The 23,958-nt window shown below is 36.3% G+C and overlaps 1 protein-coding gene across 4 annotated transcripts in view; it reads left to right on the forward strand.

The window, feature by feature from the left end:
* LOC100232893 (callose synthase 9) overlaps nucleotides 1-23,958 on the forward strand; it is a 115,680-nt gene that overhangs the window by 48,282 nt on the left and 43,440 nt on the right. For all 4 annotated transcript variants that reach the window (XM_059737338.1, XM_059737335.1, XM_059737337.1 and 1 more), the window contains 10 exons: nucleotides 10,177-10,234; nucleotides 10,325-10,409; nucleotides 10,991-11,040; nucleotides 13,014-13,100; nucleotides 13,565-13,650; nucleotides 13,766-13,790; nucleotides 18,391-18,485; nucleotides 18,615-18,696; nucleotides 18,873-19,036; nucleotides 19,161-19,281. In XM_059737338.1, the coding sequence (XP_059593321.1) occupies nucleotides 10,177-10,234; nucleotides 10,325-10,409; nucleotides 10,991-11,040; nucleotides 13,014-13,100; nucleotides 13,565-13,650; nucleotides 13,766-13,790; nucleotides 18,391-18,485; nucleotides 18,615-18,696; nucleotides 18,873-19,036; nucleotides 19,161-19,281 (853 nt within the window). The remainder of the gene's footprint in view (nucleotides 1-10,176; nucleotides 10,235-10,324; nucleotides 10,410-10,990; nucleotides 11,041-13,013; nucleotides 13,101-13,564; nucleotides 13,651-13,765; nucleotides 13,791-18,390; nucleotides 18,486-18,614; nucleotides 18,697-18,872; nucleotides 19,037-19,160; nucleotides 19,282-23,958) is intronic.

Consider the following 23,958-nt stretch of genomic DNA (forward strand, 5'->3'; position numbering starts at 1 on the left):
CAGTAGGGGAGGTGGAAGAGATTCTTGAGATGGTTGTGGAGCTGGGATGCAAGGTAGGTCAGCTGCCATCAACCTACCTAGGACTGCCCTTGGGTGCGCCCAATAAGGCCTCTTCTGTGTGGGATGGGGTGGAAGAAAGGGTGAGGTGGAAACTTGCCCTTTGGAAACGACAATATATCTCCAAAGGTGGAAGAATCACCCTCATAAAGATTACTTTGGCTAGTATGCCTTTGTATCAATTGTCCCTATTCCCTATGCCTAAGATAGTGACAAGAAGGCTAGAAAAGTTGCAAAGAGACTTCTTGTGGGGAGGGGGAAGTATGGAAAGAAAAGCCCACCTAGTCAATTTGGAGATGGTGTGTGCGGGTAAGGAGAAGGGGGGGCTTGGCTTGAGGAAACTAGTTCCCTTGAACAAAGCTTTGCTTGGAAAATGGGTGTGGAGATTCGCTCGGGCCAAAGACGAGATGTGGAAGCAAGTGCTTACGGTGAAATATGGGCAAGAGGAATTTGGGTGGAGGACTAAGAAGGCAAATGGGGCATTTGGGGTTGGGGTTTGGAAGGAAATTCTGAAGGAATCTGATTGGTGTTGGGATAATATGACTTTTAATGTGGGAAAAGGCATCAGAATCAGGTTCTGGACTGGTCCTTGGTGTGGCGATGTGGAGTTGTCCCTAAGGTTCCCTCAGCTCATTGCCGTGGCTGCCCAAAGGAACGCCACAATGGGAGATATGTGGGACCAGAATTCTGGTCAAGGAGGTTGGAATCTAAGGTTTATTAGAGACTTCAACGATTAGGAGTTGGACTTCGTAGGCGAATTACTCCAAGTCTTAAGGAGTCAAAGAATCACCTTGGAGGAGGACTCAGTCTCTTGGAAGGGAGGAAAAAATGGGAAGTTTGGTGTTAAGAAAGCGTACAGCTTGCTGATCAGCCCTAGTGTCTCCATTTTTCCTAGAAATGGCATTTGGGTGGAGAATGTTCTAACTAAATTAGCGTTCTTTGCGTGGGAAGCTGCTTGGGGGAAGGTTCTTACCCTTGATAGACTTCAAAAGAGAGGGTGACAGCTTCCTAATCGTTGTTATTTATGTGGTAGCGAAGAGGAAAATGTAAATCATTTGCTCATTCATTGTACAGTGGCCAGAGTGCTGTGGGAGATTGTCCTTGGTTTGTTCAGTGCCCAGTGGGTTTTTCTAGAAACTTTAAAGGAGGTGGTTCTTAGCTGGAAGGGCTCGTTTGTGGGTAAAAAGAGGAAAAAAATTTGGAGATCCATTCCGTTATTTATTTTTTGGACGGTTTGGAAGGAGAGGAATCGATTAGCATTTAGGGGGGGGGGGGGGGGGGGGGGGGGGGTTGGGGAGGGAATTAGCTATCCAGAAAATTAAGAATTCTTTTGTTTGTAATGTGTAGGGTTGGGCAAAATTGTATAGTGGAGCGGATTCACGTTCCCTTATAGGATTCTTGGAGTGGTTAGCCTCCATTTAAGGGGTGGTGGGTTTTTTTGTCTCTTTTGTCTTTTGTTGAGAGGCCTTTGTCGCCTTGTATACTCCCTGTATGCTATGCGGCGTTTTTGCCTTGTGTTAATATATGTGTTTACTTATAAAAAAAAACAACTATCTCATGCTGTTTCTTTATTATCATTTAATCATGTATGGGATTTCTTTAAGCAAATAATGATGATACTAAAAAAACTTACAAAAGTAGGAGGTGTAACCCTGCCATACAAAAATCTTCAAGGATCATCCAAGCAACAAAAAAGAAAAGAGATAGCCACAGAGAACAAAGCGAGCCAAACCCCTTAAGGCAAACTGAATTTATCAATTGAATCTAGAACATAAAGACTTCCATATTTTGAATCCCCTTGACGAAAGGAGCATCAATATGAGGAAGTTATTTGTTTGAAGTTTGATTTGATGCGAGCTTTGGCATGTCTTTTGGAGTGGGGTTGGTATGCCTTTCATTTCTTTGATAGGAATTTATGATTTATTTCGTTGAAATTGAGTATGCGAAAGAAGGATAGGTTGTTGTTAGAAAGGAAAACATGATCTAAAACAAACCGAGGGCAAAAGAAAAAAGGAAAGAATATATATTATTTTGTTTGCGTATAAAAAAAGAATATATATATATATATATAGGCATAGAAAAATTTTCTTCTTTTCATAATAGAAGTCTACCAAATCAGGTCTTAATGTGTTCTTAGGGGAAAAAAATTATTTAGGAAACCAAGGAAAAATTTTATCATAATAAAAGAGGAACATATGGAAAATATAGTGTGGAAGAATGAAATTAGGAAAGTCATAGTTGTATAGTGTGGAAAATTTTATGGAGTCATCTAAGTGAAAAACCTTACCGGCTTAGTTGTCCTTGGTAATTCTTATCCACTATCTCGGAATTTTAACTTTCGTTGCAATCTCATTGATATAGAAATCGAGCTCCTTGAGAGACTCATGTCTTTCCTCAGTTCATCGCATCTGTCTCCTGCTGTTATAGATTCATAAGTTTGGTCTTTGTCTTCCTTAGGCTTGTTTACCGTAAAATCTTTTTTCTTGGCCTTGTCCAATTTCTCATATCCTATCATGTTCCTTCCAGCCAAGTTTATGTGGAAATCAAAAGCTCCCTCAAAGGTTAAGGCCCCTGCTTGGTTAATAGCACACAGGAAGGTAAATTCCAATGACATGCTACAGTTGAGATGATCTTATAAATCCCTTAGTCCATAATGGTGCATTTTATGCTAAGGAAATGGAGAATTGATTGACCACCTTTTTCTACATTGTCCATTAACTATAGGGCTATGGCACAAGCTCTTCAGTCTAGTAAGGGTGGATTGGATTCTACCAAGGAGTATTAGAGACATGATGGTTATTTCTTTTAAAGGTTTGGGGAATTCATTCAGAGACAAGATTCTTTGACAAATTGTTTGACTCACTTTATTGTGGATTGTGTGGCAAGAGAGAAACGCTAAGTGTTTTTAGGATAAGGGGAGATGGAAGGGATGTTGTGGGATTTGCTTCATTTCTACTCCTCTCTTTGGGCCTCTTGTACTGTTGCTTTTATAGGTGTTCTACTTAGCGTTATACAACTCAACTGACTCAAAAGTTAGAGAGAGTTGCTGGTTGCTATGCATATAGTTTTACATAGAGGGATGTCTTCTTACTTTGATCAGAATTTGTATTTTGAGGGAAGGACCTCTCATTCTTCTCTTGTACCTTTATTATTATTAATATAATATATTTATTGTTTTTGATAATTTTGTAATTGAGGAGAGAATTAGGGCAATCTTTTAATTTGGTGGATCTAATATAATTAGGTTAGGAAGGTTCCTTTTTTTGGTGTTAGGAATATTTGTATATATATGTGGGTCTTTGTAGAAAGAAAAAATCAAGGAAGAACTTTATACCTTTTATTCCTTTTAATCCTTCATCTTCTACATATAGACAAAATGAAACTAAAAGATTTAGACATAATGTAAGAAGTCTAACAACGAACCTCATAAGAAAATAGAATCTCCTTCACATTCAAACCCAATTTGTTTTAAGTGTGGAAAAGTTGGGACACTTTAAAAAAGACTGTAAGGTAAGATGTAAGATTAATAGTTTAGGTGTCTAAGATAAATTAAAAAACTTGTTATGTGATTTAATGCTAAATACTTCAGAATCAAAATTAGTTTATCAAGATGATGTCAATCTTCTTGAAACAAACAAAAGAAAGTCAATGCAAACATTCTAGTGACCAAGAAGGGTGATTTGGATGGTGTGGCAAGAAAGAAACAATAGGATCTTTGAGGATAAAGGGAGAACGGAAGAGATGGTTTGGGATTTGATCCGGTTTTATTCTTCTCTATGGGCTTCTTGTACTGAAGCTTTTAGAGGAGTTCCTCTAAACATTCTACAACTCAATTGGATTGGGGTTTGCGTTTCAAAAGTTTGAAGATTGTTGGGGTTTCTCTTTGTTTTTAGAGTTCTATTGTTGGGAGTTTTATCCTTTGTTCAATTTGTTTAGGAAGGACCTCTCATCCTTCCCTTGGTTTTTTTCTCTTTCTATTGTCTCTTTTTTCTCTCCTGTATTTGTTCTATATTAATATAATATTCTTCGTTTCTGATAAAAAGAAGAAGGGTGTATTAAAAAATGATTTTGACAAGAATTGATTTTAGAATTACTTAACAAGATAGAAGACTCTTTAGTAAAACCAGAGTTATATGAAATCTTTAAGAAATCTTCTTGTTTTTGGTTGTACAAAGACAGAGTTCTACGCAATTATTATCGAAAGATTTCTTTAGGATTTGCTATTTAAGGTTGGTTAATAGATTTGTTGTTTTATATATATATATATATATATATATATGTATGTATGTATAGTTAGTTAGTTAGTCAGTCAGTTAGTGAGTATAGCTACCTGCTAAAGGACTTGTTTTGGTGTTTCCTTTAACATTGTGAAAGTAATTATCTAAAGTTGCACCCCTAGGAGGGACCCGAGAGATGATAAATTGCTAAATGAATATTCTCATATATCTCAAGGATACATAGCTGTTGTACATAGATAAGCGACAACTACGCAAACGGTTATACACAGCTGTACCCCTGTACCCGCATCTGTACAAAGATGAACCGAGTACAACTGTACATGACTGAACCCGCAATTGACTCTCCCCCTCAAGTTGGTGCATAGATATTGCATATGCCCAACTTGGATTATGATGCATAGAATGGACCACTAGTAACAACATGAGTCATCATATCCGCCAATTGATTTACACTCTTAATGAAGGGAACCCTTATTATGCCAGAATCTATGTTATCCTTGATGTAGTTCCTATCAAGTTCAATATGCTTAGTTTGATTGTGTTGTATCGGATTATTTGCAATCTCAATAGTTGTTGTGTTATCACAAAAGAGCACCATAGGTTTCTTAGGACCAAACCCAAGCTTGCTTAAGAGAAGTCTTAGCCAAGTAAGTTCCATAATTGCATGATGGAGTGCATGGTATTTAGCTTCTGTACTAAACAATATGACCACATTTTGTTTCTTAATTCTCCAAGTCACCAAATTTCTTCCTATAAATGACAAATACCTTGAGATAGACTTTCTATCCAATTTGGATTCGGCAAAGTCAAAGTTTGTGTAACCCTTAATATCTAGATACTTGTGTCTAAAGAACATAATACATTTTCCCAGAGAGGACTTCAGATAGGTCAAGATACAATTTACTGCATTCATGTGTTGGTCACTCGGATTATGCATGAATTGACTTACAACATTAACTGCATATGACAAGTTAGGTCTTGTGTGGGTTAGATAGATTAATTTCCCTCCTTGTCTTTGATATCTTTCTTTGGTCGTTCGAATCTGATCAAGGTAGATGGACAAACAATGATTTGTCTCAATGGGAGTATCTACAGGTTCGCAAGCGAAGTTACCAGTTTCAGCCAAGAGGTCTAATGTATACTTCCGTTGTGAGAGGAAGAGTCTTTGCTTGGACTGAGACACCTCAATACCCAAGAAGCATTTTAGAGCACCCAAGTCCTTCATTTCAAATTCCTTGGTCGGATAACTTCGATGCTTCTCTATTTTTGTAGAGTTACTACCTATAACAATCATGTCATCAACGTAAACAATAATCAAAGAAATTTCATCACCATTTCTCTTATAGAACAAAGTGTGATCTGCCATCGCTTGTTGAAAACCATACTCCTTCATTGAGTAGCTTTACTTTCCAAACCATGCCCTTGGCGACTGCTTCAACACATACAAAACCCTTTTTAAGTTTGCATACCTTGCCTCCTTTTGGTGTAAACCCCAAAGGGGGGTACATGTGCACCTCCTCTAACAGATCACCATGGAGAAAGACATTCTTTACATCAAATTGTCTCAAAGGCCTCTCCAGATTGACTGCAAGAGAGTATGATTTTGATGGTGTTCATTTTGGCCACATGAGCAAAGGTCTCTTGATAGACAATTCTATAAGTCTGGGTGTATCCCTTGGCAATCAGTCTAGCTTTGTATCTATCAATTATCCCATCTGACTTGTACTTTATTTAAAACACCCACATACATCCCACTGTCTTTTTTTCTTGAGGGAGCTCAACCATCTCCCAAGTAGAGTTCTTTTGGAGAGCATTCATTTCTTCTACCATAAGAGACTTCCACTTAGGATTTTCAAGGGCTTCCTGAAAATGACTAGGAATAGACATAGAGGATAATTGAAGAGCAAAAGCAAGAGAAGTCTTAGATGGGCGATGATTAGAGACAAAATCAGAAATGGGATAGACAACATTAGAGTATGATTTTGAGAAACCTAACCTATTAGGTTCCTTACGATCACGAAGAGGATATCTCCTACCTTGTTCACCATCGTGTGGATTCAAGGTAGCAGTTTCGGATGTTAAAGATGAAGGAACATGTACCTTAGGATTAGTCTCGAAAGAGTCATCTAATGATGTGGTAGTATCATCAAGAGGAGTAGTGGAGCCTGGAGGGGGTATGACAGTAGCATCTTGTGTTCTTCTTTGTATAACTTGTTGAAATAATCTAGCTTGTATAACTCATGATCATTGTCAAAGTGAAAAACCTTAACTGGAGTGTTAAACTGTGTGGCAATCATTTTGGGAAATTGAAGAATAACATGTAGAACATCATTCTTAGACTTAAGCAAATAAACCCAGCTTGCCCTAGGACAGTCATCAATAAAAGACACAAAATATTTATGACCTGAAGCAAAAGGAGTAGAAAAAGGATCCCAAACATCGGTAAAAACACGGGTAAAAGGAATCAAACTTTTGTTGAGACTTATTTTGAAAGCCACACTATGATTTTTAGCATAAATGCATTGTTCACACCTTAATTTAGAAATTGAAATATTTCGAAACAATTGAGGAAATAAACATTCCAAATAAGCAAAAGATGGGTGACCTAATTGGTAATGCCATAAAAAAATCTTTTCTCTATCATATGTCTTTCTTGCTACTTGAAAAACATGGTCAAATTTGGATTATTGCTCCCTTGCCCCCTCCAAGTAGTAAAGACCTCCCCTCACCTTACCAATGCCAATCGTCATCTTCGTAAGAATGGGTTGTAGAACAATTGAGATGTTTGGTAATCTTGCTAATAGAGAGAAGACTATTAGAGAGACTAGGCGCAAGTAAGATGGAGGACATGGAGAGTGTGGGGGAAAGTGAGGCATTCCCGACTTCTAAAATTGACATAGGAGTCCCATTAGTAACCTAAACAGACTTAACAGGTGAGGGTATTAGAAAGTCATATAGGGACATATGATTAGTGGCCTTGAATCAATAACCCAAGTGTTAAAGGCAGCAGAAATAAAGGCTAAACTAGAATTACCTTCTTAGGAAGATAATCGAGAAACTTGAGAAGCACAAGCTGGAGGAGTAGCGCCAGTAAGAGCAACCTGAGCTGATTTTTTGTTTTTCTTTTTAGCTTGTTTAAGCTTGTACCACTTCGGATAACCATGCTTCTTTCAACAAACATCTACTGTATGTTTGGTGCTATTGCAGTGAGTGTAGAAGTGAGAAGAAGAGTCGTTTGAAGGCATAAAAGGTGTTGGTCATGTATTATTTTGATGGACAACCATTGCGGAAGCCTTTGAGTGATGTTCTGTTCCCATGGTGACCTGCTTCTATTCTTCACGATAAATCTAGTGAATATGCTTCCTCTAGACTTGGTAAAGGAATGGTGGCCAAAACACGATCACTAACTTGATCCAAATTGTGATTAAGACCTGCAAGTAATATATAAATCTGATCTTCAACAATACGGTTCCTTTGTTTTTCAATATTAGCTACATATGTCATATCATTGAGTCTTCAATAATCAAACTCCATGAATATTGAGTTTAACTCATTGTAGTATTCTGTAAGAGCACGACCACCTTGGTGTGATTGAAATGATTTCTTTATCAATTCATATACTTGAGAAGAGTCAAAGAAATCAAGATAGCTCCTGTTGACTGCATCCCACACCTCCTTAGTTGTTCCACACTGCACAAAGTGTGATATCAGTCGGTCGGTCATGGAAATGATGGGCCAAGACTTGACTAGAGCGTCTTTGGTCTCCCTTCCTTCTTGTGATATATCCCTTCTCCTTTTTTCCAACAATATGTATGTCCAAAATTTGAGACTAAACATGATAAATAGCACTATCCAACTTAATAGAAATTATTGGAGAGGTAGTCTCATGAATGGTCACCATGGATGACTTTTTGCTATTAGAAATACTCATATCTATTTTTATAGACATGATATGGTATCGAAGAGGGTGAAAGAATGGAAGGAATGTCGGCTAGGTAGTAGTGGAAATTCTCTGCTTTCGCTTTGATGCAAACTTGATGAATTGCTAAATGACTATTCTCATATATCTCAAGGGTTTTTATCCAAGGTACACAATGCGATTTTAGGATAGCCAACTATACAAAATAATTGACAACCATACAAAATAAATCACAAACAATTGACAATTGCACAAATTGTTGTTCACAACTCTACACACAACTATACCCACAATTGACTCCAAGCAATGCCAACAACGTGAAGCAACCTAGGTAAAAAGACAATGCCATTGGGCAATTGGCAATAAATGGTTAATTGTTTCTCCACTACCCATATAGATGATACAACGATTTAGGCTTGGGGTGTAAAAAACAATCCCCTTAACCATCCTACGGATGTGGTAAAAGAAGGTATCAAGAGCTTCTCTGTTGTGGTTATTTGGACTATTTGGAAGATGAGAAATCATAGATCATTTAAATAACATAGAATAGATGGATAAAGCCCCGTTTCTGGCTGTTCTTCTGCTCTGAGCTAGAATGATCTCATATGAGGTCTCAATATTTTTGTGATTGGTTGACTACTAAAAAGGAGGGGCGGGGTTGTTTTTTTCTCCGCTCTTTCATTGTCATAAGGAGCGCCCTTGACGTAGGCTTTGTATACTTATATTCTTTAAGCCTTGTTTTATCTCCAAATCACTTCAATTATGGGTGATAATTTTGCGGACCTGGAGTTCTCTTCTCATTGTGAATCAAATGGACTCCTTTTCTTGAGGGTGTAATGGTAAAAATTTCTCTCTTCATCTGCTTCTTTCATTTTGTCTATTTTTTTCTTTCTTCTTTTCTTTTTTTTTGCAATAGGAAATCGTTTTTCTCTTTTGGAGAAATTTGGTATGTTAAATCATTAAGGCAACTCCTGTGAATGCTAATGATGAAATTCTCACCCTCTTTTGGCAATTCCTTGACACCTTTAAACTATATTACAAAAAATCCAGTCCTAGTTCACATTTATAGAGCTAGAGTTTAAAAATTCGTGCATCATGTAGTTCCTATCTTAGTTGGAACTATTTTTTTTTTTTAATTTTTAATTCTTTTTTGTTTTTTGTTTTGTTAAATAGTAGATATATATTGTGAATTGAAATCCTACAAGTTTAAGATTTTAGGAAAATTGGTAGTTTAACATGGTATTAGAGCCTCATTTGGTTGGAGGTCATGTGTTCGAGCCTTAAAACTTATTTGTTTCCCTAATTTTTTGAGTGAGTCCAAAAGAGGATAATTATGGTTGTTTGCATACGGGTGTATCTCTCTACATATGGGTATGGGGCCGCATGTGAAGTAGGGTGTTAAAGAATATGATATACATTGTGAACCCAAATCTAACAAGTTTAAGCTTTTTGGAAAATGGGTAGATCAGCGGGTTTTTATATTTCACTTATGGTGAAAGTAAGGCAGTGTTTTCTCCTGATTGTTTAAGTCTTTGTCCTCCCGATTCCCTTCTCTTTTCTTTTTTGTCTCTTTTCTTATTTATCATTACTCAATTATTTATTATTATTTTTGAAATTTGGCTTTCTTAGTTCCACATGTAAATAATTACTGCTTGCTTCTTAGAGTTCCATATTTCTTAGTCTCATGAATAGTTCTTTGTACTGCCTTTGTCACAGTTGGCATCATTAGTACTGAGACTAATGAACAGTCCTTCTGCCTCCTCTGTCATTGATACTGTCCTTATATTCTCTTCTATCATTAACACTATCCTTACAATTTCTAAAGGACAAGGCTGTTATTTTATCGTAGAATATTTTATGATTGCTCAGATTGGTTGTTTTGTTTTCCAAATGCCTTGTAAAGCAGTATGAATATTTTGTTAAATATTTCAAAATATGTTTACTGATGTCCATATAATGCAGGTATATGCTTTTTTGGCTCGTTGTTTTAGCTGCCAAATTTTCATTTGCCTATTTTCTCCAGGAAAGTGACATTCATTGCAGTTTCTTTCTCTGATATGTTGCTGAAGGTTGATGTTCTTATTTCCCAACATCTTTTAATTGTTTTATGCAGATCAAGCCCCTGGTGGAACCAACACAGAAAATTGTGGGTTTCACTGATTTAAAATACTCTTGGCATGATCTTTTATCTAGAAGTAAGTGGCCAATATGTTCTTGTCATGTATTTTGAAATCATGCACGGGTATTATCATTAGGTTTATACAATTTTTTGTGTTGAATTTGTGAAGCCATATTCTTTGACATGTTTTTTGTGTGTTTCATTCAATGATGCTCCTTGCTTGGCTAGCTGATCAACCTATTGGTTTGGTGTTCACTGCATGAAATTGATTCTTGTGGATTCTGTTGTAGGATCCTCAAGTCCATTTTAATTCCATGAAGTTTTCTGGGCTGCATTGCTAGCATTATGATGAAGGTTTTAACACATTTTTCAAGGTGTATTGGACAGGGTTGAGGGATTGTGTTTTGTCAACCTTAATTACCTTTGTACTCTTAGCCTTGACTATTAATTGAATAGTCAGTCCAAAAGTTATTTAATTGTTCTTCTCTTCATTCAACCTTATAAATTTTTTACAGGTGTTTTCCATTTCCATTTGTAGTAGCACTGTCACATGTACCATGATAATGTAAAAGGCTAGATAAATAGTTTTGAAAAATGCTTTCTACTCTGTTTTCTGTTTAAAAATGTTAATGTTTAAACTGCTTTCTTTGATTGCAGATAACCATAATGCTCTTGCAGTTGCTAGCTTATGGGCTCCTGTGGTCGCTGTAAGTAGCATGCCTTACACTGTGTGTGTGGGTATGCAGCTATATAGTTTGTCTGTGTTTTTTTCTAGCTCGATGGTGTGTATTTGTGTGTCCATGCATCTGATGTGTACTTATATTTTAGGGAGAATTGAAAAAGAGTCAGAAACAATTGATTAGTCCTCCAAAGGATCCTTTTTTTTTAAATTTTTTTTTTAATTTTTATAATTTCTGAAAGGGATATGGAAAATGAAAAATCAAGTATGCCAAAAGTCTTCACTTTTAGGTGAAGTACAACCATTTTTTTTTTTAAATTTTATTCTTCAATGATAATAACATTATATGATTACAACCATCTTGTTCTTTTTTTATTTTTTTATTCTTCAGGGGTAATAACATTTTATGACTATTATTATTATTACTACCATTATTTGTAAAGATACTAATTATATTCTTCTTCTTCTTCTTCGTTTATTTATTTATTTTTCTGTTATTCTTCAATGGTAATAACGTTATATGATTATTATTGTTATTACTGCTACTATTGTTTCTAAATATACTATTAATTGTATTCTTCTTCATCTCATTCTACGTGAATGATGGATATATTCTTGCTGTCATTTGATTTGGTAGTGAAATGTTTTTTTTCATAAAAAAAAAAAAAAATAGTTTGGAGAGCATTTTGACATTACCTTATTAAAAGTATTTATGGAATGTGCTCTAATGGCTGGGATGCCAACATTGTAGTTAGATGGGCTCATGGTTGTCCTTGGATAGCTATTCCCAGGGGTGCTCTTTCTTGATTCTCTTTGTTCACTATTATTTTAGTGATGGTTCATGGTTCCAAAATTTGGTTTCTTTTTCTTCTTAGGAAGCTATTTGTAGGGGTCTTCTTTTCATCAAGGAAGGATGCCGATAGAGAAGAAGAGGAACCAAGTTCCAAAATTTGTTTCCTCTTTTTTTCTATCGTCATCCTTCCTTGATGGGAAAGCCTAGTCCTTTGAAGTCGTTTCTTTTCTTCTTCTTGTTCTTATTTGGTTCCACTTCTTCCCTATCATCATCCTTCCTTGATGAGAAAGTCTGGAATTTTGAAGTCCTTTCTTATCCAATGTAAGCTTCGGTTGTATTCCTTGTGGTTAAATTTGTTTAGGATTTATTCTGTTTTATTTGGTTCCTCTTCTTCTTATCCTATGTAAGCTCTGGTGATATTCCTTGACGCTAAATTTGTTTAGTATTTATTGTGTTTTCATTTAAATTTGTTTAGTAGATCAATTGGTCAAGGGTGGTGCTTCTTTGCTCATGGATTTTGTTGGGTATTTTTTTGCTTTCTGAGATATAAATCCTTCAGGGATTCCTGGTTGGGCTATCTTCAGATATTGACTCTTTTTATTTATTGTTGGGATTTCAATCATCTTCGTATTGGTTGATTGTTTTATTAATGCTTCATTGCTGTTGTCTGTTCCCCCCTTTCTCACAAATGAATTAAAGATCTTAGTTCCACCTTTTTGGGGCCTATATGAATCCCTTGTGATTCAGCCATATGTAGAGCCATGTCCTGATGAAATGTATGTTTTATGTTGTAAAATAATCATCAAACAGCCCTGTTTTATCTTGTTGTTTGACTGGCTGTGTAATGGGAAGGCAGTAAGCTGGAGGCTTATTGTCTGCCTACTGCATAATGAACTGAGATAGCTACTTGAAATTTAACCTGTGGTAAACAAAATCTTCTGTGTTTAATTAATGCCAGATATTGTTGGCAATATAGTGTTAGAAATATATCAATCCAACTGGTTTTATTATCTGTTTGAACTTTGTGTTTTATATAAATTATAGATATTTGGGTCATATTGGTTTGGTCCATGGTGTCTTGTAGAACTTTTTGTGGACAGCAGAGTGCAAATCTTGACTAATAAGTTTTGATTGGCACAAACTTTGATGTTAGCATTCTGTGAATTTTCCTTCTTTTCTTTTGTTGGTTATTCCTCTTTTCTATGCAGATATATCTCTTGGATATCTATGTGTTTTATACCATTGTATCAGCTGTGGTGGGATTCCTGCTCGGTGCACGAGATCGTCTAGGGGAGGCAAGTAATTTTCCTCCACTTTTTTTTTTTTTTCCTTGTTTAAAACTAACAACCCATTGATAATTAATGAGAATTAGAAGAATGAACTAAGTACAACTAGGTAAAGAAGAGAGGACAATAATGTCCAAGACTTTTTAGTCTGACAAAGTACTCTCCCTTGGTCAGCTTGTTTTTGTATGGTTAGCGTATTGAGGAATCCAAGTAATATCTATATATAAGCTTCTTTTTGTAAGTTAATATCCTTGAAATGATACCAACCATGCTTATGTTCTAGATATAGGAAAAAGTGATTGTTAAATTTTGTAGCTAATCCATGTTCTTGACTTCTGGTTAGGTGTGTCCCTTTCCATATCAGTTATGTGACTGTCCTTAAAACTTCATATTACAAAGGGGCATAGTTTTTTCCTTGCATTTTGTTAATTTATAAATTCTTTAATGGTTGGCTTTTTGTTTATGGTCTTCAGATTAGATCACTAGAAGCTATTCACAGATTGTTTGAGCAGTTTCCTCAGGCTTTTATGGATGCTCTTCATGTCCCTCTTCCCAACAGGTATGCTGTTTATGCATATCTTTCTTTTCATTTGCATTTATTTGGATTATATCCTCTCTGGATGGCATCCAATGTTTCCTTGTCCTAGTAAGTGAATCCAAGTTTTATTTTTCAGGACTTCCCGTCAATCTTCTAGTGAGGTGAGTCATTGATGGATTTGTCTCTCTTTGTTTGCTTGGCAATCACACTTTGTTTGAGCTCATTGAAATGTTGGGAAAATATTTTCGTTATTTTAATTTTTTTCATTTCAACCATAATATAGCTATTATTGTTGCAACTATAAACTTACGATTTTAGGGTTTGGAAGGAGGGAAAAGAAATGAAAGAAAATATCAAAGAGGTTTAGCTTATTATATTTTTTTTGTCATTTTTAACATAATAATAGTAAACTCTAATGTTTCCCCATAAGCTGGAGTGTATGGATTAAACATGCTCACTTGTAACACCTGGAAAATTGGCGTTGAAAGATATTACAAGGCATTGCTCTCATAAGAATATTGCCTTACAAAAAAAAAAAAAAAAAAAAATGAAAAAACAAAAATTGCCTCATTGGTCATCAAATTGAATATAATGGTAACAATCTATTTTCACTTGAACAGATCTCTAATAAAATGACAATCAACCTCTATATGCTTGGTATTTGCATGAGAGATAGTATTATTAGTAATATAGATAGCCACTTGATTGTCACAATGCATCTTTCATATGAGTGGAAATATCAATACCTATTCTCTTGGAAGAATGAACTCATTACGTTTTGGAAGCAGTATGAACCATAGCAAGTTAAGCAGTTTCAATAGTATAACAGGTTATAACTATTTGTTTCTTTCTGTGTCAAATATCAAGATTATTCATCTATTAGAAGTACTGCCACCCCAATAAGCATCACTCAAGCCCACCATAACAGATTAGGCGGTAGACATCTTGTACAAATCATTTCTTGGTGTGCCCTTTAAATAATGTAAAATACAACAAGCATCCTTGAATGACACGTTGATGAGATGCCTGCACTTATTGTCTATTGAATAACAACAGAAGTAATATTTGGATGAGGAACACAAAGATAAATTTGTTTCGAAACATAACATTGATGATTTTCAGTATCATCAAATAACTTCCCTTGCTCTCCATTATGTGTAACAGTAGAATTGATCAAAGTATCAATAGGTTGAGCTCCCAAGAAACCTTTCTCAAAAGGAAGATCAAGGACATATTTTTGTTGAGACAGAAAATGCTTTGATGAGAATGAGAAACCCATGGAAATAACAAAGTGCTTGTGGACAATGGTCAAAGATAGAATGATCAGAATTTGAGTGGTGAAAACCAAATTCAATCTAAATCAGCTTGAATCTATGGAATCAGGCTTGAATGAACTGCTTATAATTGTTGAGGGAATTTTTTAAACGACAAACCAAACATACTGTCAAATAACAATATAATTAGGTGGCTGATCTATATTCCTTTCTTCTTATAGGTTGTCTGTATGAATGCGTTCTTTATATCAAACTCACAAAAAACTTCCACAAACAAAAGAACCATTGCAAAATTAAGATGAGCAAATTAGAAAATGTCTCCAAGTAATCAATTCCTTAAGTTTGTGTGTAATCGATTCCTCAACTGTCACAAAGTATTACAATACTCTCAAAGGATTGTTGCTGGAACCAGATTTATACCAGAGCCTGGAGATGGAATCAACCACTGGCACAAAGAAATTGAAAGAAATACTAGAAAGGGAAGAGAGTATTCCAATTTTCGGTGAGTCTTTATTGAGAGTTAGATCAGGCTAATGGTCAAGAATGGGGCAGAGAACCATTTCCATCTCTGGCAGGAGCATTTGCTCATGTTTGAGGGGAAGAGAGTCATAAGGAACTGACAATTGGAAATTCATGAAATCCTATACTTGAGAATTCAGCTTTGGCAGTATCCAAACCCCAATGTATTGCTAGGAATTATAGGGGAGAAAGAAAGAGGATGGTGGATAAGGATAAATTATGGTGTTATTATTACCATAAACCAAGGGTGGAAATTCCATGGGAAGCCTCAAAATATGAAGGTAGCTGGCACAAGGGAACACTATGCAGCAAAATCTGGACAAGCACACTAAATAGCTGCTGAGTGCTACTTCTGATCCAGATTCTGGTCATGCTCACAATTCTAATCCATACATGTGTTCTATCCTGTTTCTTGTTCTAGTACAACTTCTGGTCATCCAGGTACATATTGTTGTCTTGTTCCCAATTCTGTTTTTGCTTGATTCCAATTCTGATACAAATTCTGGTCCCAATGAGTCTTCGAGTCATGATTCTCAGTCAAAACCTGTGCATTGAGAACGTTGAATCTACTGAGATCTCAAGCATTGTAAAGTCATCGGAGACCAAGACTAAGAGGCCTAGAATTGCTATCTCCAATCTGTATTCCGGGTGGAAGAAGTCCATAATCACCCCACATATTCCAATCTTTGACCTTGTAACAGGTAATGAAAATGAAACTCAAGCTTTTGATATATTTATGTATACTTCTTCCTCTAGATTTCCATGGAGGAAAACATTTTTTACATCAAATTGTTACAAGGGCCAATCAAAATTTGTCACCAATGAAATTTGAATTCTAATGGTGTTCATCTTGGCTACTGGAGTAAAAGTCTCTTGGTAATCAATGCCATGTTTATGTGTAGCCCTTAGCAACCAATCTTTCTTTGTATCTCTCCAATGTGCTATCAGCTTTGTCTTTAATGGCGAAGATTCACTTGCCCCCCACAGTTTTCTTCCTTTTTGGTAGCTCCACCATCTCCCAAGTCTTTTTTTTTTTTTCCATGGCTCTCATTTCCTTATTCATGGCCTTCCTCCATGGCTTCAAACCAAAAGATTTTCGAACAATAGAAGGAACTTCATGAAAGGATATTTGAGAGACAGGCTTGAAACTTAAGGTGAAAGATACTAAAAAGAAACAAACTAAGAGATAAGATGAGCATACATGTCTCTTTGAGTAAATCTTTTATATACTTTCATTAAGAAATCAATAATTCTTGCTTTCATCTAGCAACCTCAATTAAAAGAAAATTCAAAACTTGCTGAAGTCTCTGATCTCAAACTCCTTACCTAAGTACACTTTCAGCTTGGTCATATCCAGTAATGACAATATCATCAACATTCACAACTAATATTGTAATTTTCCCTAAATGAGAGTGTTTGATAAATGAAGTGTGATCACCTTGGTTTTGATGGTAACATCTCTTCACCATGCCTTAGGAGATTGCTTAACTAGTTTACTTATCACGCACAATGCTAGACATTGCATATGTAATGAGCGTGGTAAGTTAATTTATTCATGCCCCTTTAAACCCCACTTACAAGCTCTATCTTAGGTTTTAAGTACTTGGCTAGGGTATCTTGTTTAAGAAGGGTAGAGGGTTGAAGTTGGAAGCCTGCACAAATGCAGACTGGTACACCTCAATCTAGAGGTGTAAAAGGCGTAGCCAAAGCATGCCTCTGCCATGCCTCACTGTCAAAGGCATACTCGTTTCTGGACTTCCACTTTTTCTTCAACGCCTCAAGGCGTTTTTGCCACACCTCACCCTGAGGCGCGCTTCAAGGCGTGCCTGAAAAACGCCTTTGAAAACCTTGGTAATTAAGACTATTCGATTTTCTCTATGTACTTGATTTTGGTATTCCTTCATCCTTGAGGAGGTGTAATTTATGCCAGGAGAAATTTCACAATTTAAGGATTAAAATCTCTGAAGAATAAAAAATTGAACCCCTTAAATTTTAAAAGATCTGTTGAATCCAAATAAACAAGGGAACCAATAAAAAATAACATTGTGGAACCTAAAAGAACTTATGAACCCCATTCTTGTCATAGACTGAAAGGAACTGATGACAAACCAACAATAAAGAATCTCAAATGGAGTAAGAGCATATGGACCAGAAAATCACCACTAAACAGTGTCCCAAAATGTAAAAACAATATATGGACCCTCTTACACCACAAAGAAATACCCAAAATGGAAAAAAAATCAGCAATTCTTATCATCCTCTAACCTAGGTGTGCCATGTGTCACTTATTTGAAAAAAAAAACATCCACCAAAACAACCCAAAATTTCAGAACTCCAAAAATTAAGGGTCAAAGTCCTGTAAATCATAAGAAATTGAAAAGTCAATAAACAGCTTCAAACTACTACAAAAAGGTCACCATACATACTGAAAACATTGGCAGATCTAACACTCTAAATTTTCAGCTTGAGATGATGGTATCCGCATGAAATCATCCTGATGTCAGGTCTTGAATTTTTTTTTTAAATAATTATTTTATGGTTTGAAAATTTAGGGGAAATACTAGGATTGTGCTCTGATACCAAGTTGAAACCATAAACCTGTGATTTTAGAGTTTGGGAGGTGGTAAAAGGGAAGAAAGAAAAGATGGAAGAGGTTTTGGTTTTTCTGTTTTGTTGACTTTCCCACATCTTTCCACTAATTTCTATATTTCCTAAGAAAGATAGCAATAATAAGCTTTAGTATAGTGATAGTAGACTAACAATTATTATTATCGGTATTATAGTCATCGTTATCACCATTTGATTGTGAAAGTTTGCTCTGTTTCATGAGAATTGAGAGGTTTGTGCTAGAACTTCTCCAAGTAATCTAGCTTGCTGCTTTCTTTGAGCTCATATTACCATTTACTCTATTTGGATTCACCTTTTTTGTTTCTTCTTTTGTCTGTTCATGTTACTGTGTTAACTTAAGAATGTGGAGCAAGGCAAGTTTGATGCTGCTCGATTCTCCCCATTTTGGAATGAAATTATAAATAATTTAAGGGAAGAAGATTACATCAATGATTTGTGAGTATCACAAATATCTTCTAGTTGTTGCTTTTCTGTTGATGACACCTATTTGTATTATTAGTGATTTACATGATAATCTCTTGCTTTCCTCAGCCCACTTCCTAACACTTTTTTCCCTGTTTGTAGGGAAAAGGAGTTGCTTCTTATGCCTAAAAATTCTGGAAAACTTCCCTTAGTTCAGTGGCCCCTTTTCCTTCTTAGCAGCAAGGTCAGTCAGAGATTGTTTGGTCTTTATGTTCTTATATTTTCTCTCTTTATTTGTTTCTTTTTCCCTTTCCTTTTTTTTCCATTGTTTCTTTTAGTGTACATGTGTTTATCCCCATAAATAGCTGAATATAGGTTTTCGATTTACTTTTATCTTTATCTTCTTTTCTTTTTGTGTAGATATTTTTAGCAAAAGATATTGCAGTAGAAAGTAGAGGAGATTCTCAAGATGTTCTTTGGGAAAGGATTTGTAGAGATGACTACATGAAATATGCTGTTGAAGAGTGCTTTCACACCATTAAACTTATCCTGATGGAAATATTGGAAGGTGAAGGAAGGATGTGGTAAGTTCATATGTTTTTTAAATGATTGGAATGCACTCTAGAAACGTTATTATTTACTTGTGGTACAAATAACAATGAAATATTGAAATGAAGGGTTCTGGTGTGATTATTCCTATTATGTCAGGGTGGATAGGTTGTATGAAGATATTCAAGGAAGTATAGCAAAGAAGAGTATTCATGTTGACTTCGAGCTAAGTAAGCTGCCACTTGTGATTTCAAGACTTACTGCCCTTTTGGGACCAATGGTTCGTATTCTTTGCTCTAATCCTTGATTGCAGAATGAAATTAATAAAATAAATTGCTGGTATACTTCTAGAGGTTCATGTTATTCTTTTCTGGTTATTTTTTATATTTTGTTCACTTATGTGCCTGGAGTTTCTATTTTGTTGCTTATTATCTTAAGCCATTCTTTAGTTGAAAATGGATTGTATTATCAATGATCTTCAGTGTGAGAAACAAAGGTTTTTACTCCATCGAGTTTGTGTTTGAGTTGAGTTGATGGTACAACAGGTGCATGTTAATTTACCTTCCAAATAGGAGCTGGCCATTCCATGTTGTACCATGATGTTATGACTTTTGTTTCCTATGGTTGTAATTGTTGAATTACCAATTTCCCTAACATCTTAAGCTTGTAGGATTTGGGCTTACAAATGTATATCATTCACTCTAACACCCTACCTCATCTGTGGCCTCTATTTTTCGGCTTATAGATGGACGTAATATATTGGGTAAATAAACATGCGGCGGTGAGGTTCAAAGTTCAAACACTTGACTTCCCACCAAACTTGGCTCTGATACCATGTTGAATTACCAATTTTCCTAAAAGCTTAAAATTTTAGGATTTAGGCTCACAATGTATATCATGCACCATAACAGTTATTTTACATTTCATATCAAATATTGAGCTGATATTTCATACTATCTGTGGGACAGGTGGTTTAGAAATTCTTGAATAGATGTGGTTTTCACCACAAACTTGTTTGGTACGAAAGGTTTTGATTAGTTATTGGATATATATATATATATATTTGGCCCTTTTGGTGGTGGGTGTATAGGTTTGTATACCTTGAGTCGCTTTTTTGGCGTCTCTTTATATATGAAACTCTCTTTACTTACCAAAATATATATATATATATATATATATAGATGTGGAAAAGAACTAAAACAAGATGAATTTGTTTGGTACAATGACTTGAGACACCTTTGTTAAAAGGGGTTTTGATTATTTGTTCAATATATATATATATATATATATATATATATATATATATATATATTTTTGATTGGAAACGATACAAAGATTTATTGATAGATAAAAATAAGTACAAAAGAAGGATGAGGAATCCTCCTGCCAAAGAAATCTAAACTATAGAAAAATACACTGAAAAACAAGCAAACACTCTAAAAAGACCACTCCTTATGGAGTACACACTGCTATCCAATCAAGTTGTATCACATTAAGGGGAGTCCCCTTAAAAACCTTGGAACAATAAGCCCAAAGAGAAGTAAGGAAAACAATAGAGTCCCAAAGAAACTCTGAATTCCTTGCTTTATCCTAAAAAATCCTCGCATTTCTTTTCCTCCACACAATCCGAATAAGAGCGATGTTTGCAGCTTGCCACAAGGCTATCCCCCTCTTAGACGAACCAAATCCATTAAATTTGATGTACATCATGTCAAGGATGCTCCTCGGGGGGACCCAATCCATCTTAGCTAACTGAAATAACCTGTGCCATAACCCAATCGTCAAGGAGCAATGAAGAAAAATATGATCAGCTGATTCCCCATGCTTCATGCACAGAATACAAATATTCGGACTAAGGGCTTTGTAGGGTCTTCTCAGTTGTAGCATGTCATTAGTATTCACCTTCTTGTGTGCCACTAACCAGATGAAGGACTGCACTTTGAAAGCTATTTGAGAATTCCAAACGAACTTAGAAGGAAAAACCTGAGGAGATCCAGAAAATTGGGATAAAGGTAGAAAGAAAGATTTAACTGAAAAAAGCCCTGAAGAAGATAAGGGCCACAATCTGGCATCTGGAACCGAAGGAGATAAATGCAATCCATCGAGAGATCGCATGAGGCCTTCTAAGTCCTCTATCTCAGAATCTAACAGGTTACGACGGAAATTTAAATTCCAATAGAAAGGACGAGTAGGACCGAGAACTGAAGAAATAGGTATGTTTTTATCCAAGACTACTCTAAATAAACTTGGATATTGGGATTCCAAAGGTTGGTCCCCCCACCACAAATCTTCCCAAAACCGAATTCTTTCCCCATTTCCTACCACAAACCGAGTAAACGAGGAAAACTCCTGAAAGACTTGAGTAATAGCCTTCCAAGGACAGCGATGTGACCATCTGACTATTGTGTTGGCATCCCAACCATTGGAGTGTGAACCATAAATGCTTAGTATGACCTGATGCCATAGAGCTGAACCCTTTCTAGGGTACCTCCACAGCCATTTCCCTAACAGAGCGAGATTCCTCAGAGAAATATTCCCAAAACCCAAACCCCCTATTTCCTTCGGTTTACACACGACATCCCACCTAACTAAATGATCCTTTTTGCCTTACCCAATCCCTGACCATAAAAAATCCCTCTGCAACCTCTCGATTTTTGCAGCGACTGAAGCGGGTAACTTAAATAAAGAAAGAAAGTAACAACGCATATGGGTAAGGCAAGATTGGATGAGAGTTATCCTCCCTCCGAAGGATAGGTATGCCTTTTGCCAACCATCTAATCTTCTTGAAATTCTCTCAATCACAGGATCCCAAAATCCACCTGCCCTGGGGTTCCCACCCAAAGGAAGACCCAGATAGAGTATAGGCCAGCCAGAAGCCTTGCATTCAAGCGTCTTAGCCAATCTTGAAATATGAGCTTGATCCAATATATTTAAGAGAGGAAAGAGAACAAACAACCAACTGAGAAAAAACTGAAGAGTTCTGGAGAAGGTGATGAAAGGATTATTGTGTGAACACATTCTGCGTTCATCATATCAAGTTTATGAATTGAAAGTAAGATCATATTGCTAATTTTTTTTTTTTGGGGGGGGTTTTTTAACAGAATGAAGCCAGTTACCATGCTCCTTGAATTGCACATAGTATTTATTGGTTACATCCAACTTGCATAAGTTGGCTGAACTTCAGAGTCTTGCTGAAAAATATTTTCCATTTGATTATCTTGTTTTAACATACGATGCATTACCTTCATGGGCGGCTGTTGTTTCCCTTCTTTGTGATGAGCTGGTAGATTAGAATAAGTTAGAGGAAAAAGGCTATAGAGGAATTTCTAGCTTCTTTATTAGGCTGTCAAGTGGGCTTGTGGTGGTGATCTATCTAGTTTATTTATTTGGGGCTTCTTTAAGAGGAGGGTGGAGATCTTGTGAGACTAGGGAGGCCTATGAAGTTGGGTTGTGGAAAGCAATAAGTAAGATGGGGCATCTAGTAACCCCCTCTTTTGGCTTTGTGGTGGGTGATGGTAAGAAGGTGAGGTTTTGGAAAGACAAGTGGTGTGGAACCATCCCTTTGTGCGAGGCTTTTCCTTCATTATATGCTTTAGCATCTTACAAAGAGGCTTGGGTAAATGAAGTTTGGACAGCCGAGGGGGAAAGGGGGGAAAGTTGGAATCCTTGTTTTAATAGACCTTTCAATGATTGGGAGTTGGAAGAAGTGGGAAGGTGGTTTTGTTGTTTGGAGGGGAAGAAGGTTAGGGTGGATGAGGTGGATAGACTCAAAGGATGGGGTTTTTTCGGTAAAATCTTTGTATAGGGCTATGCAGCCGGTGTCTTTTGTTGCTTTCCCTTCAAAGATTATTTTGAACTCTTGTGTTCAACCCAAATTAAGCTTCTTTGCATGGGAGGCTTCATGGGGAAGAGTTCTAACCTTGGATCATTTGCAAAAGAGAGGTTGGGCTTTGACAAATAGATGCTTTCTGTGCCATACGTGTGAGGAGTCAATTGACCACTTCCTCATTAATTGTGAAAAAACAAGGGAAGTGTGGATTTTGCTCCTTTCTTTTTTTGGAGTTTCTTGTGTTTTCCTATTTTGGTAAAGAAAACCCTTTTAGGATGGAGGAGCTCTTTTGTCGGTAAGAAGAGGAAGGTGGCGTGGCAAGTGGGACCATTATGTTTGTTTTGGGTCATTTGGAAGGCTAGAAATTCAATTGCTTTTGAGGATTGCGTGTTGTCCATTCAAAGGCTGAAAGCTTCTTTTGTGTATTTACTTTGGTCGGAAACCAATTTGTGGATAAAAGATGGTCCTTCGACCTTAATAGATTTTATAGATTGGGTGTGTTTGCAATAAGGGAGAAGGTTTTTGTTTTTTTCCTTCTTTGTATGGGCCCTTATGTAAGAGGGTGAGTTCCTTTATACTGTAATTTTGTGGGTCGCTATTTTAGCGCCTCTTTGCAATACAATCTTATACTTATTGATAAAAAAGAAAAAAAAAAACATACATATACATATGGTGGAGAACATTTTGGTACTTTCATGCATTTGATGTTCCCATCTATGTGGCTTAGTAATTAAAGGCAAGAATTTATTAATCATATGCTCAAAAGGAGCTCAGAATATATACTTATTCCATCATCTATTTGAGAGTTGTTGCAATCCTTGTTTTGGTGGAGGTGTTTGTTTGTAACAACCTGGGCCTCCTGTTTTTGGGCTTTCCTCAGGCTAAAGCAGTGTGGGACCTGGTGATGGGAAGGTTTGAGAGGAAGTTATCGTCCTGGATAATATCTTTCCAAAGGTGGGAGATTGGTGCTCAAAGCTCATTAAGAGCATCTTTTGAAGTTGATGATTTGTTATGCATGTCGGTCTTTTTTACCCCATCTATGATGAAGGAGAGACTGGAGATGTGGTAAATTGGGGGGTCATGTTCTATCCCCAGCAGGGAGAGCAGGCTGAGTATGAGGAACCTGGA

Source organism: Vitis vinifera, chromosome 6 (assembly GCF_030704535.1).
Source record: "Vitis vinifera cultivar Pinot Noir 40024 chromosome 6, ASM3070453v1".
NCBI lineage: Eukaryota > Viridiplantae > Streptophyta > Magnoliopsida > Vitales > Vitaceae > Vitis > Vitis vinifera.